General features: G+C 43.2%; 1 protein-coding gene across 1 annotated transcript; it reads right to left on the reverse strand.

Moving 5' to 3' along the window:
• Nucleotides 1-5,965: 5,965 nt before the first annotated feature.
• Nucleotides 5,966-17,672, reverse strand: LOC115329431. Its single transcript, XM_040220093.2, has 9 exons — nucleotides 17,558-17,672; nucleotides 16,052-16,246; nucleotides 14,687-14,928; nucleotides 11,553-11,719; nucleotides 11,312-11,462; nucleotides 9,949-10,089; nucleotides 8,716-8,850; nucleotides 8,245-8,397; nucleotides 5,966-6,356 (listed from the first exon to the last, which is right to left on the reverse strand). Exons 2-9 carry the CDS (start codon nucleotides 16,221-16,223, stop codon nucleotides 6,027-6,029), a joined length of 1,491 nt encoding a protein of 496 aa, XP_040076027.1. The 5' UTR covers nucleotides 16,224-16,246; nucleotides 17,558-17,672; the 3' UTR covers nucleotides 5,966-6,026.
• Nucleotides 17,673-18,550: the final 878 nt, after the last annotated feature.

The following is an 18,550-nucleotide window of genomic DNA, read 5'->3' on the forward strand; positions in this document are numbered from 1 at the left end:
CAAGTACTTTGCCCAGTTAACAGAGCTGCCACTGACTTCGCAAAAACGTTTAAGCGTGTGAACGACTTGAACAATACTCTCGTGGCTGGAATAAAACACTGCAATATCATCAGCATACGCTAACACTTTAACTTCGGTCGTATTAAGCTTAAAACCACTGATAGTACTGTTTTTAAATATACTAATGCAAAGGGATTCTATGTAAATGCAAAAAAGAAGTGGTGACAAAGGACACCCTTGCCGGACGGGTCGATTCACTTTTATACGTTTTCCAACCCACTTGTTAACCATAAGTCTTGTCGAGCAACCGTTGTACGCCATGCTGACACCTTCGCGGATAACAGCGCCGACGTTTACACGATCGAGAATGGTTAAAAGCAGGTCGTGAGGCACGCGGTCAAAAGTCTTTTCCAAATCTACCTGGAGCATCGGAACGCAAGTACGCATTGCGTCGCAACACTCCAGAACACTGCGTGCTTTATGAATGTTGGTGCAAATAGTCCTTCCTTTAATGCCGCAAGTTTGATGGGGCCCCACTATTTCTGATATCACAGATTGCAATCTCCTTGCTAAGATCTTTATTAAAATTTTGTAGTCGACATTAGTCAGACTGATCGGCCGATACGCTGTGACGTGCCGCAACTTAACTGCGTCATCTGTCTTGGGGATTAGCACTGTGTGCGACGACATAAAAAATGGAGGCAACATATTTAAATCATATGCTTCATTGATTACTTTGGCTAGGACTGCGGCAATCTCTTGTTTCTAAGGGCCGGTTGCACCAACGCCGCTTACCTTAACCCAAAGCGGCACTTTCCTAAGCCGGCTTAGCACCCTAAACCGAGCTTAGGTAAGCACGGGTTTAAATTCCGGTTGCACCAACGTTAAGCCGGCTTTACAGACGCGCCCCTAGCTAAACGCTGGATTTGCGTAGGGAATCTAGGGACAAACAGAGCAACCTAGGGAACGCTCAGAGCGACGAATACGATTGGCGGAGATGAATCACGTGATGTAAACAAAAAAAAACAACTGCCGTAGTAGTTGTCGTCGGCGCCTGCTTTTCGCTGTATTTTTTCGGTGAGTAACAAATTAAAGGTCTCCAAATTCAATCATTTTTTCGTTTAACTTTCAATAACAGAAGTCAAAGCTTCAAATAAACACGAATGCTCTTTACATCTGTGATTGTGTGTTTAATATCGGTTGATAACAGGATATTTTGACAGTGGTAGTAGTTTTCGTGCGCACATTTTGAGGCGAAGGAGCCATCGGGGGCCCCAAATCTCATCGAACGCGAGAAGGACACTCTACTCGCTACATCGCTGAAGACAAAACATCATGGATATAAGTATGCAGGTAAGATGACTACTAAAACCAAGTCAAGCCTGAGACCGATGAAGTTCAAAACAGTGACGAACTCGCCACGGCAGCTGCGAAAATGCCCGGAAATCGTCGAATAGAAGTCGTCGAGAGGTCAGGTCACGAGACCTTGCATCGACGGCACTCGTGGCTATCAGCAAGGTGACAGAACTGCACTGTACCGTCGTTGAACATCCGCTGCAGCCTCAAACGGACTTCAGTTTCACACTGTCGAGTTCAGAAAAAAAAAAAAAAAAACTCCCACTAGTACATCACATTGTGCCGATAAGAACGGTCGTCTCTTCGCATCACCTGCCCCAGCCTGCCCCGATACAGCAATGAACGAATCTAGCATAGTAGTCGTTACGATTTGTCGTCGCCACGAATGAAAGATATAAAGCAAAATATTCCTAAAAAATCGCGATCACCAAAAAAGTTACGGAGGACACAACAAGGCGCAACTTTCAACTGAATTTTATTGAAAACGTGTTCCGGCAAATAGTCTCAACCATCGTCACAATGACAACAAACGACAAATGTAAAGGGAAAACACCATCACAGAGCACAACTCGGAAACAACAGTATCTCGTTCTCGGGAAACGAATGAAAGATATAAAGCAAAGTATATAAAAAAAATTGCGATCACCAAAAAAGTTACAGTTATGGAACGATACAGATTTCTGAAGCCAAGATTCTACTCGCGAGATAAGGAAAATTCACTGAAGATTGTCTCAAAACTCAGAAAACGAAAGAAATTGAATTTTCGCTGTTTTATTACTTAAAACCGCCGCAATCTAATGCAAACGGCAGAGGTGTCGACAATCAGCTGATCGCCGAGATCATGTACTGCCACTATTCAACGCGCTGATCAGATTGAAGGATACGCGCTGCAAGTGTAGATAAACAAGGTGGTAAATAACAATACGTTACAGCTATGCGAAAATTAGTAAGTACATACGAATAAGCTCGTTGACAGAAGAACCAACGGGAATACAGACGTGAGCCCCACAGCTCCGTACGTTTCTCGGTTAGGGCTAACACGCACTGAAAGTGGAGAGCCAACTTGAAAACAGGGGTCGATCAACACTTCACGCGACAATATTTTGCATCCTTGTCACAATCGAAAGTCATTTTGTCGAAACTTTCACGCTGATGTAGCCTAAAACACTTTGCACAACCAATTTCGTCCACCGCGTCGACCGCGACAAACCAGCCGCCATGTTTTTAATCCAGGATTAAGAAACAACCAGAAGCAAAGCGCCCAATGTTGAGCGCTTAAGTTAAGCGTAGTTTAGTGCTAGGTTTAGCGATAAGCGAGTTTGGTGCAACCGAACGAAACCGAAACTAAGCTTAAGTTCCCGGCTAAGCTCCGCTTTGCGCTAAGCGACGTTGGTGCAACCGGCCCTAAGTCTTATAAAAAGCTGCACTTAGGCCGTCTGGGCCAGGGGACTTTCCCGGGTTTAGGGCTTCTATTGCAAAGACCACTTCCTCTACGCTGATGGTCGATTCTAGTAATTCTTTCGTTTCGTCATCTATGCGCGGCATGAAACCCCAAAATTCATCTTTAAAAAGCTGGACATCTACTGGACAGGACGCATACAATCTACTGTAATATTCGAAAAATGCGAGTTCGATTTCTTCCTTATCGGTTGTAACTGATCCGTTCCTCTCTACCCCCGTTATCTCGTTACGCCGAGCATATCTTTTCTCAAGGCTCAGCGCACGCTTAGTTGGCACTTCGCCTGTGGACCATCTTTCGGCTCTGGCTCTAACAATCGCCCCACGATATCGTTCCCGATCTAGAATCTCGAGTTTATCTTTCACAAAAGAAATATCCTCTTTGTATGCCCCAGGCATTTTAGTCTCTTCTTTTAGCGATATCCGCAAATTATTACGTAATAATATTTCGTAGTTTCTTTCAGTGCTTTTAAGTACGCCTGCCCGCTCTAACGCTTTCATTTTTATTTCCTGCTTAAAAAGCTCCCTCCATCTCACACCATACGCTAATTTTTTCTGGCTCTCCAGTGTTTCAACCGCGGCCTGCACTTGGGCAGTGAAAACATCCTCCAAACATTTCGCGTTCAATTTCCATAATTCCCAGCTGAAGACTTTCCTGGCTTGGGATTTACTACGCATACAAAAGAAAACTAGACAGTGATCACTAAAGGAAACAGGGTGCACGCGATATTCAAGACATAATGGTATCAAATCTTAAGAAACGTACGCTCTTAACACCGTTCCACTTGGGTTCCGGCTATAAGTGGAAAATTATTGCAAAAATTTTCCACTTACCTCCCTGGAACACTGTTCCAGATATCTTGAGAATATGTGGAACACTATTTCAGGTAGACTTCCGAGGTGTTTTGCGGAACAGTGCTCCACATAATGGGATATGGAAAGTTGTCCCACATATAAATGGGAGACCTATGTGAAACGCTGTTTCATATGTTTATATCTGGAACACTGGTACAGATAGAAGAAGCTAGCTGCTTCCGAAACACTGTTTCATATAAAGCAGGTAAGGGGCTTCTGTTGTCCCACATATTTGTGCACCTGCCTTCTTATAGACCATTCTAAGGTTTCAGACAAAATAAAAAAGCAAGGAAGCTGTAAAGAAAGCAGTTATGCTGCACAGAAGGTTTTTGGTGCTGTGGTATTCGCTTTCTAATAGCACAGCGTCACCAGAAATCAAGAGCTCGCAGCACATTGCGCACGTGAAGAGCGACTTGAAATTTAGCATTTTAGAATTCTCAGCGGCAGCTGACGTTTCACTAAGAGACCAGTGCTAACGTTTCACTAAGAGACCAGACCTAGCTTCACCAGTGCCCTGCAGAAGCTAGGGCTCTTTGTGAAAATTAGACTGCCATTCTAGAAGGCTTCTTCCCAAGTCATTCCTTTTGCGATGCACTGTGACCTCATTTCATAATACATTGAGCTCACAAAAAAAAAAAAAAAGCCACATCATCAGAAACATAGTTGCAGCAGAACTGCTTTCCTTGCAACTTCCTTGTTTTTTATGTGATCTCTATATAACGGCACCTTAGAATGGTCAACAAGGCAAGTGCAAAAATACCTGGGACAACAGGCCATGACCTGCTTTATATAAAACAATGTTTCAGAAATGATTGGTACTGTTTTATCTGAAATGGCATCCCAGCTAAGTGGACTGGTTATTTTTTATTGTTTGGTGTTTTAAGGCAGATCCAAAACGAAACAACAAATTGTGGCAGCAATGACGGGCCCTTAAAACATGTTAGTGCGTCCAAAATTTGTGAAATCTAGTCCGACCTTTTGAACATCAGTCAGTGGAAGCCATTACTCCAGTAGCCATAACTGTATAACAAACTGACTGAGCCCAATATTTCTATCAAGTACTAACAGAAAGGAAATGCTGCATCAGTACACACACAGCTCTAGCAGATGTGTTTTGCTCACAGCAGATTTGCCTCTCATGTGACGTCTGAGACAAACTAAAATGGTAAATAAATCCAAGACACAAACAATAAAACAAGAATGATCAGATTTAATCAAACTTTATGTTGTAACTCGGTGAACAGACAGCTAGTCTATAGGTAAGGGCTGCTGATGTATACACATTGTTGGTCACACATGCAGTGCTGGCATGGTCAAAGCTTTGCAAAACAAAATGAGTAAGTGGAGCACAAACCACGTGATAACGCAGTTCCAATTGTTTATTTAACTTGTCCCTCAGCTATAAAATGCTCAGAACTAAAAAGTTGATAATTAGGCGGCGAAGAACAATGTAATTAGTCTGAGGGAAACAATGCAAATGGACCTTGCATTTTTAGAGTATTGCGAGAAGTGTAAAAATAAATGCAGCTTGTTCCAAAAACTGGATTAGAGGCTCCTCTCACAGATAAAGCTTCTAAAAAAAAATATGATGCATCCAAGGTCAACTTAAGGAGTGCTTGACACGTCCAAAAGGTTTTCTCTCAAGTGAGGCGACTGACTAGGGTTCCAAGACACCATAAAAAATTAGTTTACTCCAGAGTCGCATATCTTTTTTTCATAGAAACTAAAAACATCAAGCCCATTTTAAAGTGTCTGCCTGAGGAGTGTACTGTATGAGAAATCCAAAAGATGTCAACGTAGTTGGAAAGAGGGCAGTCTTGTTCCGCAACCAGTGTTAGAGAGCCGAGAAGCGAGCGGAATGAGACTTTCTGCACTTGGAGGAGCGCAGCTCCCAGAGACCACACGTATGCCTTTTTTAATTTATGTTTGTTGCTGTCTGCTCCTCTGAGTGCAGGGGGAGTTCAGTTCCATTCCATTCGCTTCTCGGTGTTGTAATACTGCTTGAGAAAGAAGACTGACATCTTTCCGACCACCCCGACATCTTTCGGGCACTTGTGAAGTCACACTGCTCAGGTTGCCACTTTCAAATGGGTTTGATATTTATATTTTTCATTAAGAAAATGTGACTCTGGAGAGAACCTATTTCTAGGTGTCTTAAAATAAAAAACATATTGGATCTGAGAGGGAGAGAACCTATTTCTAGGTGTCTTAAAATAAAAAAAAAAAAAAAATATTGCATCTGAGAGGGAGAGGACCTATTTCTAGGTGTCTTAAAAAAAAAAAAAAAATTGCATTTGCATCTCGGAGGTACCTTAAATAAGGCTTGTATAGTAACCTCAACATAACTTAACACTCATCTAGTTTGTGTTAGTTTCTGTGCTGGTACATTTCGAGGGCGCATTTTTCAACTCCTTTAAGAGAGTCTTTAGTTTAAATGACATGAGACATGACTCAAACACCTCGCCCTTGACTATCACTGTTTGCAGGAGACCCAAAGTTTGTCCAAATGCATAAGGGTAAGAAAGATTCAAAATAAAGTAAGCAGCGAGGCACAGGATCAAAGCACATTCAAGAGAGGATCTGGGAGTCAGGTGAACACAGCACTTCCCAAAGGTGATCTTGTGTTCTCCGTCTCGCATCCTGATGATAAAGGGTCCCGGAAAAGGCGTGTCCACAGCGGGCTCCTCCTTTGTTTAGAGAAATATAATGTAGTCTAATGTGATCATTTAACCAGATCACCATAAATAAAAAAACTGCAAGGTAATACACGACCATGAATAGCCAGGATGCTAGCAGTATCAAAAGACTGACGAACCTAAATTATATTTAGAAGCTGACAAGCAATTTTTCTTAATTATTAAAGCATCTATTGAAGCAGATGTTGGACATCTGCTTCAATAGATGTCCTACAATTTACCAGTTACAATTTTAACATGAGGGAAATGAGGGCTGGACTATTTCTGCACCTAATTCATTCATATTAAAGGGGCCCTGCAAGGACTTTTATACTGGTTGTTAATTTGCACCGAACCTGAGTGCACTGAACGTAGTAACTTCATAAAACTTTTCTTTTCTCCAAATTCACTTTATTTTAAAAGCTATAGGCTAATTAAAATTACAAAAACAAGTAAAAAAATAACCTCCCTCATGACGTCCTTGGTTGCGTGAGAGGCCGTGAACTAGAGGAGGAGTAGTGAGCTCATCGAGCACTGACAGCTGCCGCATTCCGTGTCGACGGCGCGAGAGGGCACCATTAAAGCATGTTTTGGATAGGCTGCACGCAGCGAGCAGCCAGAGCGGCTCTGGTCGTCCACTGCATACAGCGGGCGACCAGAGCCTATTAAACACTAATCGACATGACACTTCATTGGCCACAAACGACAGCAAACACGGGGTAAAGATAATTTCAGAATGCGAGCCACTTCGCACTGCCATACTGCGAAACGACCAAACCGCAAGACAAAGCTTCTCGCCGAAGGCCTTCGGAACGCTCGGAGCCGGTCGGATCCTCCTGTCCATATGACCGCAGCGCTGCGGACATCCGGGACTTTTCTGTGTCGGCGCCTGATCCCGCTACTCCTTTCTAGTATGCGCCGCCTTTTCCACCGCTTGGTGACGGGTATGTCGACAGGTCATTACTTGTTTCTGTCCTTTATAAACTGCAATTGTTTCTTTTCTGATCTAAAATACTGAACAAAGACTACTTTTATAAATAATTGAAACGGTTCGCGCCACTGATATTTTGTATTTCGACTAAAAAGAAGCTTTTAGCGGCTCTGACCAGTAGTAAGCACAGGACCAAGGACGTCACATTTTGTGCGCTTTCGGTACCGCGGGTCGCCCCCATCGGTGAAGGAGGTTTCCGCATCGTCAGGTTAAAATATGACGCACTGATATTTAGTTACTCTCTCCATGCCCGCTGGCTTGCCCGAACCTGAAGAGACGTAGAAACCGCAAAAAAGACGCGGATATATTTCTTATTGATATTTATAAATCCGCAGTCAGATTTGCAATACCTTATTCACAATACAATATAGGGCAAAATATAACATTGCAATTAGGTCATTTGTATGAGTCATTAGGTTTGTTTTGGGAGAAAATTAATTTCTTAAATCTAAATTATGATTTCTAAAGATCCCCCATACGTTATAATTTTAACAAAATGTCTTCAAGCAGTGTTACTTTTCATAAATCACTACTTCAGAAACTGAGATAATCAATGAGTTGGATAATCATCCAATGCATTGAGAATCACGTTCTTTAACTTTCTGAACTGCTGAAGATTCAATTGGGTATTCCGATCCTGCGAGATGACTCAAATGAAAACTTCGGAATTATGATCTTGTTAAAAATCCACAATTTTGTTTCTACTAAAGCAGAATGCATATTAGGTGGAACCTCGATGTCGGAGCGACTCGAGAATGGAGATGTTTGCACACTAGAAGTGATGGCATCAATCCAATTGAAGGAGTAGCTGGTCACACACCATATGACGCCCGGACATCATAGTGAACTTCCGTTATAACCCTGTCTACACAATGTCTATGGCAAAGACAGCAAAGTAGAAGTCCTTACCAGTGCGATGAGAGAAAATGTTGCCCTTTTTGGCCGAAGGTAGCAGTCAATGTCCAGGAAACTTCCTCTGTTCAGTGTTTGTCGAACTTCGCACAGCTTGGCCTCCATGTCTTCAAGTGAGGATTTGAATCGAAGTTCTGCCTCAAGTGCCAGCTACAAATATAAAAGGACATGCATGACTCTCAACGAATTTGTAAAGGTTGATTCTACTAAAGTACCATCATAACATGATACTGTAAGCCACCTATTTTTTGCAAGCTCAATATTTTGCCTTAGCAAGATGGAAGGATCTCAGTGTAGCTTTCGAGGTGGACACATTCTTTCTGCCTGAAAAAATAATGTCTAGAGGGCCATCTACTTTGTACATTATTGATGTTAGGGACATAAATAAACATAGGCTGAGCTTTACTACTAATTGATATGAAATCCACAGAATATAAGCTGGATGAATTTGTTCAGAACCAATTTTACCACATCAGGGCTTAAGAAGTAGACCGGTAGTTCATCACTTGGGCTTGCTTTACGAGCTTCAAGCGTAGCTTTCAAGAGGGCCTTCATTCTCGTAATGTCGAGACTTGCAGGATCAGTGACTGTGTCCTCAATCGCCTAGGCAAAAATATAAACCATATAGAAATTAATTACAGTGCACCCGGCTACAACACAGCATTCATGCACAGCATACAGTAATTTATGCTGCTAACACTCTTGGCAAATGTAACATGCACAAGACGGATGATAGCTGCAATGACTAGTATTTATCACATGAATTGCTACAAAAAAAATGCATACCATTTCTAAAAAAAAAAAAAAAAAATCGAAATTTTATCAATGAACACGACCACGTGGCATGTTCAAAGTAAAGACTGGAGGCGTGGGGGAAAAGTGAGTCAGTGACAAAAGTGTGCAAGGCCAAGAAGACAGTGCCCCACTTGAGCAAATTGCCCTTGGACTTCCTTTTTTAGTCTTTGTTACGTGGTGAAACCAGATGGCGCGTTTTTGCATGTAGTCATGTAATTTTTTTCCCTTTCACCCATCATTGGTCAATTAGGGCCAATGGTAGTTTCTGATGTTTGAAACGAGCATGTGCCACCACTTTTTTTCTCCTGTTTTTGCGTGTCTAAGTTAGGCTCTCGTTCCAAAGAGATTGCACCGCGGAAATACACACACGTACATACACTTAAGACTGCTTACTTGTGTTAAATGCAAAAGCATTATATGGTTTTTATCACGCAATTAATTTGTCCATGTCTAGTGGTAAATCTCTAAAGCCTCCAGTCAGTCACATGGCGGCGACAAGACGTGTGCAATGACACACGCACTAGGCACACCTTTAATCCTCCAGAATCATTGCGCCGTCATGGCACTGGGGAACCATTCTCGCTTGGCAACCCGGGGGCCCGGGTTCGATTCCCACCGCGTCCAACATTTATTTTTAAAGTACTTAATTTGCTTTGTTTACGGGACCTTCTCCAAGAAATCTGATGTCATTCCAAACATTTGTGACGTGTTTTTGCTCTACGTGCGCCGTCAGCATTTTTGGTACCATCACTCCGTCACAACAACTACGACGGAATTTTGTAAAATGGGGCATTTAATGCTTTCGCATTAATTAGAAAAAAAAAATTGAGGACAGGTCGCCAAAACAGGTTCGACATGCTGCACAACCTATTTTGCAGAAAACATCTGAAATAGAGGCATCCTTACCTTCAATTCTTCTTGTGCTTCATTGCATCGAAGGATGCCATCACAGGCGTCGGTAGAGAGCACGGTTGTTGACACAACCAGTCTTTTGGACCGCAGTTTTCTGGTTTTTCTTGTTGAACTCACGGATCGCATGAATGATCTCTGCAAGAATGCATATAGCATAAATCAACGATTTTGTGAATGACATATTTGATTCGTACCCAATATGACTACTTGGCAACTTTGAGCACTTCCAACGATTTTCTAAGTTTAAGGATGAAGCAGAACATATTTTATTAGGTAAACAAAGCAATGCAAAGAACAAACCAAAGACAAGATTAATGTCAGATAACCCTGCGTGAATGCAGGACAACAGTTTTGTTTCCACATTGTTATTTAGTCCCGGGCCAGAGCAGTGCACTTTCAAGAAAAGTTTCTAAACTACATGGTTCAAACAAGTGTGTTTCAAAAACCATTCCACCCCAAAAATAATTTTGTACCTCAATATTTATGCCATCAGGCACATTTTAAGTTTGTTTTCGCATGCTTTCTTAAAGTTGACTATATTTCTTTGGCTCGGTCCTCAAAATAAAGTCAATCTGGAAAAAGGAAGCGGAACTGGGTGAAAACGTCAAACTTGGATAAAGTGCCCCGCATGGCGTAAATATTGTACTAATTTCTTTTTTTTTGGGGGGGGGGGGGGGGCAGGAATAATTTTTGAGGCACTTGTTGGATCCATGTAGATTAGAACAAGATGCTCCTTGGGAGTGCAGTGGCCCTTTAAGAGGCTGTACCAGTATCGTTTATGATGAGTCCCACTTTTCGGGGCCATTTCACTTTGCCCGCTGGAGACAAGCTAGGCTCGTGAACCGATTTCAGGTTAGAGGAGACCACAATTCCAGAAAACGTTTTCTTTCTTTTCGACACCTGGAGTGTGTTTGCACGGTAACAGGTACTAAAAAAGACCCCGGCATTCCTTTAAAGTCAAACATAAAACGGAGTGAGGGAGCCGTGTCTTCTTCCTCTTGTCTTGGTCCTTGTACTCTTTTGGCACTTTTTCTCGAGCTATGAACCACCTGGCCCAAATAGCCATGTTACTTCAAGAACGCATACATTGCCTTGCAGTTTTACAACAGCACGGTGACTGGTACTATTTGGATGCTTTTATTTAAATATTTTGTATTTCAAATATTGTTAAGCTACAATACATCAATGTATTGAGGGGAAGCTGCCCCTCAGGTTGACTTTTGCGTTTCAACCTTTGACTTCACATCAAGAAAAAATAATCCTTGAAATGATATTACAAAGGATTTATACAGTGGTACTATGATGTTTTAAAGTAGTTTGCGATTCAAACAAAATGGACTGTTTAGACCCTACTCACCCAACCGAACTCAAAATCAAGTTTCTTTACTTGACCGTGCTTTGTCGTCTCCCACACCACGCTAGGAAACGACCGAGCTAATGCTTCACCAAGGCCATGGTACTCCCATCTTCTTATTGCACAGTTGGAGCTCTCAATCAACTGGTTCTCACTGAAAATGTTTTGTTGTGCAAGACAATTATAATTTGCTACGACTATCAACAGCTTATTTCACTACAGTAAGTAATTAATGTTTACTTACTCCAAGAAAGCAATGACTTCATCTCTCAGTTGTGCTTTCATGTGCTTTCGGGTCTTACTCAACATTCCATGTCCACAAAGAAATGAATCAAGGTACTCCGAGAATGTCGGGAGGCTTAGGTTGTCCCACTGCTTGCAGCGTCCTTTACTGCTTTTTTGTCGTCCAGCCTAAGAGTAAAATATATTACAATTTATACTTCTGTAGGTCTGTGCAGCTGGGCCATAAAATAATGATTTATGTACTAGTGAGGACAGACATGTGCTTCCACAAAGAAAATAAAAATAAAAGTCTGTGCCCAGAAACACCTTCTTGAAGTAATGCAGGTAAGTTATACAGTGCAACCCGCTTACAGCGATACCGCATATAACATTGTACCGCTTATAATAATCAGTTTCTAGAATTTCTAGACTGGAAATGATCAGTTTCTAGTCCAGATACAACGATAATCGGTTATCACGATTTAAATTTCGGCTTTTCTCATCGTTATAAGTGGGTTACACTGCATCACGGTTTCCCCCAAGAAATGTTTGAGAGGTGGTCACTCTAGAGTGACTCTAGCTCACTCCGGGGCCGAAGGAGGGCGAAATGCACAAGGAGAGCTATGCGTGGAGTCTGAAGTCGGAGCAGCGAAGGAAGCGCAAGCGGTAGGAAAGAGAGCGAGAGAGAGGATGGGCGAGGCAGCTCATTCAAGATTTGGCTGCTAAAAATAAAAACAATGCTTTCTTTGTATATAGGTCCATTTTACTCCGATACACAAATATCTCAGCTCAAAGATCAATTACAACTAGCAGAGCTTTTCAACAGGCATCAAACCACCGTATCACTCTTTAGGGTAGCTGCGTGTAAAATCGGGTCAAGCAGTGCAGGTCACTCTCATATGGGTAGACATACAAGGGCCAAGGAAGCAAAAAAGCATCTTTTGTAACAACTGTCTCATGACTTGTTCCCCGCAAAATAAAGCAGTTCAGTTCCGGGTCATAGCGCCGCAACACCATAACATTGCAGAGGAAGAAAGTCTTGTCCAAATAGGAAACAATAGTGGTGATCCTTAGAAACCCAGTGCCACCAGAAACAGCTCGAGTCATCATCACATCATTCAATGTGACCACCACATTGTCAGACACTACAGATTCCAACGAGGAACCGATGGAACCAATTGCAGAAGGTGGCAAACCTGCTTGCACAAATGCATCAGTCAAGGAGTAGGGTACACCACTAGTGCAGTCACTGCCAGCGTCGAGAAAACCATGTTTAGCATCACCGTTACCATGCCACATGGAATAAGACAAACTTGTTTGAAAAAGCTCACTCACTGAGAATGGGACGTTCTTAAAGTTGAAAAGTTTCTTTGACTTGGGGAGTGCATTTTTGCCCTCACATCGCATGGTCCAGTGATGGTGCCCAGGCCCATGCTGCTTTATTTGCTCGACGATGTGCAGCAGCATATGCAACTTTGCCACAAAGGCTCTTTCCCCGTAGCAACTCAAATAGAGCTTCTGGTGCTCAATGATAGTTGCCTCAAGGTCACCCAATGCCTCAACACTGAGTACTGGCGAAAGTATCAGCTGAGTGATATTAAAAATCATGATCAAGCATTTGAATGTCGACCCTAACTGCTTGACAGACACAATGGAGTCTAACATCAATGGCAGGTGCAGCATTAAAACTGCAGTCGCACTTGCAGATGACACCAAATTCAGTGTAGCATCAAATAAACGTGGATAATCGCTGGAACTGACTAATGAGTTGAACTGAAAGTTGCTCAAACAATCGTTCAGCTGCCTTCTACTGAAATTGCGAAGGTCATGGATTTGGTGATGCAAAAACAAAGAAATTTCTTTTGGAACAACACCTTCCAGCAGGACATGCATAGGGTCGAAGAGCAGGTCCTCAGTCAATGAAAAGCGTGTGATGCGAGCCAAAACAGAGGGCCCCTTGATACCACAAGAAGCTGAGATCTCCTTGCGGTCAGATACATTTTCTGTCGTCAACAAATTCTGGACGTGTCTTTCGATCTCAGTGTCAGTTCTCAGGGGACATTCAGCATGTAAGAAAATGTGAGGAAAATTGCATGTGAGAGCATTGCAGCGGCGACATGCATGGCGAACATTTGGTGAGAAAGACTCCTTAAAGCCAGCAATGTTGTGACATGCAAGACTATCACCCAGAAATGCGAGCAAGCATCCATATACCCTGATTTCCCCTTGCTCTACTTGAACCACTACTCCTTCAGATGACAGCTCATTCATGGTTGAAATGAAATCCTGAAGTAGTTCTGTTTTCGCTTCTACGGCTTTTAGATCATTTGAATGCGCCACTGCAAGAAGAAAGATTGAATTGAGTTTCGACCGCTTTGAAACAGGAATGTTGGCAAACATGATGTAAAAAAGTGTTAGTTTTCCACATCTGCCCCTTTTCATTCCCAAAGGATTAGCCACTTCCACGTCGTCACAATACAGTAGTACACCTAGAGCATTCTCCTTTTCCTTCAATACTGTATGGCTTCTAAATCTTATGCCATCACTAAAATCTCTTAGAAAACCGTCATCCGAGTAAGAGAAAGGTTGCAGAAGATAGCTTGCTATCTCAGGGTGCCTAAGAAGGTTTTGCAGCAGTGGCCTCAGCTGTATGTAGTATGCCTTAGATCCATTTGGAAGGATTTTCTGGCAGGGTCTGACATATATACCACTCTGCTCATAGAGGCGTTTTCTGTCCCTGTCAGTGCTCAGTTGTGAAGTATCTAGATCAAGACCTCTTGCACTAAACATTTCAAACACTCCCTCCACAACAGCATTAACAACATTTTTTGCACTCCTGTGCTTCCCTTCTAGCATTCTGCACAAGTCGGAAAGTCTTGCTTTATCGGTCATTACAGACGATCTGGATAGCTGAGTGCTGTAATCTCCACCGTCTGCTTCACAGTTCTCATTTGTAGGAGCATGAGGCTCAAGGACACTCGAGACAGGTTTGTGACACTTATTATAGTGCTCTTTGTAACGGTACAGAGCTGTAAAAGTTGCCTTACAGGTTGTACATCTGTACCGTTTAACCCCAGGGTGAACCTCCCTCATGTGCTCCACAAAATGGTTGAAATAAGTCGTAACAAAGTCACAGCACTTGCACACATGTGGTACCTGTAGCCTGGCTTGATCTGATGAGTGGGCTGAAGCGGGTAAAGGTGGAACTGGAATATCTGGTGTCTCCTGGCACATCGTTGCACAAGATGTTGTGGCATCTTCTACCATTTGCTCCAAGGGAGGAACTGCTACGACTTGTACAGGCTCAGTCGGTATTTCACATACTGAACCAAACAAGGGTGCGACTGATGCAGATTCGTGCACTGTTGTGGTCCTTTCCAACTGGTGTGTCCAGTGCTCTGCAAGGAATACATAAACAGCCAGGTGATGCTTGACCTTTTGAAACACTTCATTGCTAAACAAGAGCAAACAAAACATAAAGAGGATCAAAGCTAAGACGAAGAATGTTATAAAGTTCTTAAGGTAGTTGTCTCAGAGTAGTGCCCACACTTTCACCAAGGCTTGGCTTTTTGGGACCCTCAAGCCAAGACTTTTGGCCTAATGTCAGCTGCTGCTCTGAGGCTTACCGAACTCTCTTTTTAACATTAATGTTTAGGCATGTAAAGTTGAAGGAAGCAATATAGAAAAAATAGAGAATAATTGCTGCACTACTCCATTCTGCCTCAATTTAAAATGTTTACTTGAGTGTGCACATACAACATGGCATCATGTTTATCTGCATTGTATACGTTTTAAAGCCAGCAACTGTGTCCAGTGCTTCCCACACTGTTCATACATTGTTACAAAATGTATGCGAATTAGCTTTCGTTTTTTTTTGTCATTCCGTTCCTAGGATGTTTGTCCAACGTCTGCGTCGGGATGTGAGGCATCCTCAAACTACACATCAAACAGCTGTCCCACAGATGGCTGAGGAGCAATAACGCCAAAAACGTTAAGAAATGATGTATATGTGATGAGCTTAGACACTTGAGTGTTTTGGAAAGCAAATTTAGAAGGGCAACCGTGATCCTAAGAGAACCTGCAGTTGGTCAAGTTGGTACGTCATTAGATTAAAAAGTGCTAGACAACAAAGAAAAATGCAAGAATTGGACAGGACAATGCGCTACTTTCAACTGAATTTTTATTCAGAAAAACGAACATGTAGACACTTGCAAGCAAACCTTTCGCTCATAAACAAACTTCTCGCGAGATAAATTATCGTGAGAAGGAAATGGATACAAGGAAATGAAATTTATCTTGCAAAAAGTTTGGTTATGAAAGAAAGGTTTGCCTGGGAGTGTATATATGTTCATTTTCCGGAATAAAAATCAGCTGAAAGCAGCGCATCGTCCTCTCCAACTCTTGCCTTTGTCTGCGTTGTCTGGCGCTTTTTCATCTAACAACCGTGATCATCCTGCTTCCTAACACAAAGCACAAATAAAGTAGAAATAAAGCACTGCTGGATGACAAATGAATACTAACCTGTGAGGACCCCATGTGACACAGGGGAATGCCCACACAAAATGCACCACCCAAGAGGCACCCTTTCATGACTGATGAGCTCCACAGTCCGCGTGAAGCCGCTGCACTCGCAATCTTTGCAGCGACCTCTCAGTACGCCCGAGATATCCTCGGAGACGGTTGAACATGCCATGGTGACTTGCAGAGATGCGACACCTGTAAGGAATGTTTGGTCATCTACCTGTTGAATGATGAGGCACAGCGACTAATTGCAGTGATTGACAGTAACCGTTTGTGCCATGCTTTCGTTAGCAAGCGTGATTTCACTCTCATGGCTCCCCCGTATATAGTTCCTTCAGTGACAACCTTTAGTGATGTCATTTAGTCACATCCCGAAACTCTTGACTTATTTCCCTTAAGTTGTTTTGACTTAATCATTTCATTTTGCGACCAGACTTCAATGAGACCACGGAAGCTTATATTGCCTGAAAGAACTATAGAGCTCCCCGTTACGTGACTAAAGGTTGGTGGCCTTCGTTAGCTGCCTCCAGGTGCGAGCACAAGTTTTCACAAAAGGCTCAGATGCCAAAAAGGACTTGCAAAAACCCATATGTCGTCCTCCTTAAACCTGGTTGGCTGGGCGAACTAAAGGTGCTGCAGTAATGAAGGTGAAACATTTCTCTACACTTATTGTGATTTCTTCCTCATACATACCGATATTTGAAATTTTTTAAGATATTGGTTGATAATTTTATCTCATATTTAGATAAAATGCAAATGCCCTGTCAAGATATACTCCCCAATCTCTGTCAAATAAATTTTCCGGGTACGACCCCTGGCTCCATCAATACAGTGGGAACGCGCAATCTCGCTATTAAAGGTAGACACGCGGACAGTTACCGAGGCCTTCACCGTCCGACGTTCAGATTGCTCCGAAAAACCACGTACTACTCCACCGTTCGTGTTCACTGTTTTAAGTACGGGCTCAAACCGATGTGGCGTCATTACGCGAGAATTAAAATATGCACAAAGATGAGTATGTACAAAGAAAAGCTTAACAAGTCAAAACACTGGCGAGGCGTCGCACATGAGCACGAAGACGGGCATCGAAAACAAAAAATCGGCAGAGAGCATGATATACAAAGAAAAAAAATAGAACTAAGTGGCGAGCACGCCGCACACTACAAACAAAAATGCACGTACGGCCGCCCCTGGTGTGGGATCGAACTTGAACGAATTTGAACCACGTGCACACTCCGCAGCCAAATTTGAACCACGTGCACACTCCGCGGCGAAGGCCATAAACGCGAGGCTCTTGGAGTGCATGAACTCTCGCAATGGTTAACTCTGCGCCAGAAGCTCCGGCTCCGCTTCCAGTACACGCGCTAGATAGCCACCACTCATGCTTTGCCTCCGCATACTCACCCCAAATTCACGAGGTACCGAAGTGACCAAAGACAGAAAGCTTGGTCTGGAGCCAGAGCTTCTTGCGCATTATAAATACAGAAAAGCTTGGTAACCGCTCACCTTGTAATTCATCGAAGTGAAGAACGCCACTCTTGATTTGGAAGCCGCTCCTCGGGCTTCCCCACGCTGACGTTTCTTTGTTTCAGGCAAACCGTAAACCGTGGTGAAAGACCGATTGGACCGATTTTCACGCGCGCGCGCTGCTGTTACAGGCCTGGCTGCTAGTCGTCGAAGCGCGGAAGGCAGGGGGCGCTACATGTGAGCTAAGCAAAATCCGGAACGATAGGCAGCCTTTCGGGAGCAAGTCACACACTGTGAAAATAGCGGCGAATAAAATCAAACCACCATGGTTTCTGGCACTCGGGTAGAGCGTAGGCACAAGGAAGTCAACTTTATTAAGCAACACAGCAAAACCCATGAAGATAATAGAAACGGGAGACGCCAGCAGCGCCATGACGGGTCGCTAGCGTTCATCCAAAGATTGGTTTCGGTTTCGGCTTCCAGCCACGTTTGGCGACTGCACAAATTCCTCGACCAGGTTACGGTGGCTAGAAGGGCCACCGTAACCAGGTCGACGCCTCCGCCTTTTCGCCTTCATTGTAGGTCGAAAATAAAAACAGCGAAAAATGTCCTAACCGGAAAAGGGTGACAAGTAACGTCCGGACGCTCGCTGATTGGCTCGAGCGCGCGCGTCGTGGGAAAAATTGGGTTCCGAGGCGTCGTCTCCCTGCGTCGTCCTCCACGGCGCGCGACTTTTTTCAATACAAAAATAAGCAAAAAATTTACCCCACGACGCGCGTCTTTCCGCTGTCTGAATGCGCCAGGCGTCGGAGTTCGTACTGCGTGAAACTTAGTGATCCGCCGTTTGACATTTCGCGACTTCACAATACATCGGACACATATCTCTTATTAGAGTACCATGATGTTGAGGGACAAATGCGGATTTCTACCAGAATACTCTTGGTCGTGCCTTCAACGAAATCGCTTGTTTCTTTTGAGCAGCCTGCGTTCGTTAGCGCAAATCAGTCAAACGGTAAAAGTGACAATCAGACT

Source organism: Ixodes scapularis, unplaced genomic scaffold (assembly GCF_016920785.2).
Source record: "Ixodes scapularis isolate PalLabHiFi unplaced genomic scaffold, ASM1692078v2 PGA_scaffold44__24_contigs__length_19508400, whole genome shotgun sequence".
Lineage (NCBI taxonomy): Eukaryota > Metazoa > Arthropoda > Arachnida > Ixodida > Ixodidae > Ixodes > Ixodes scapularis.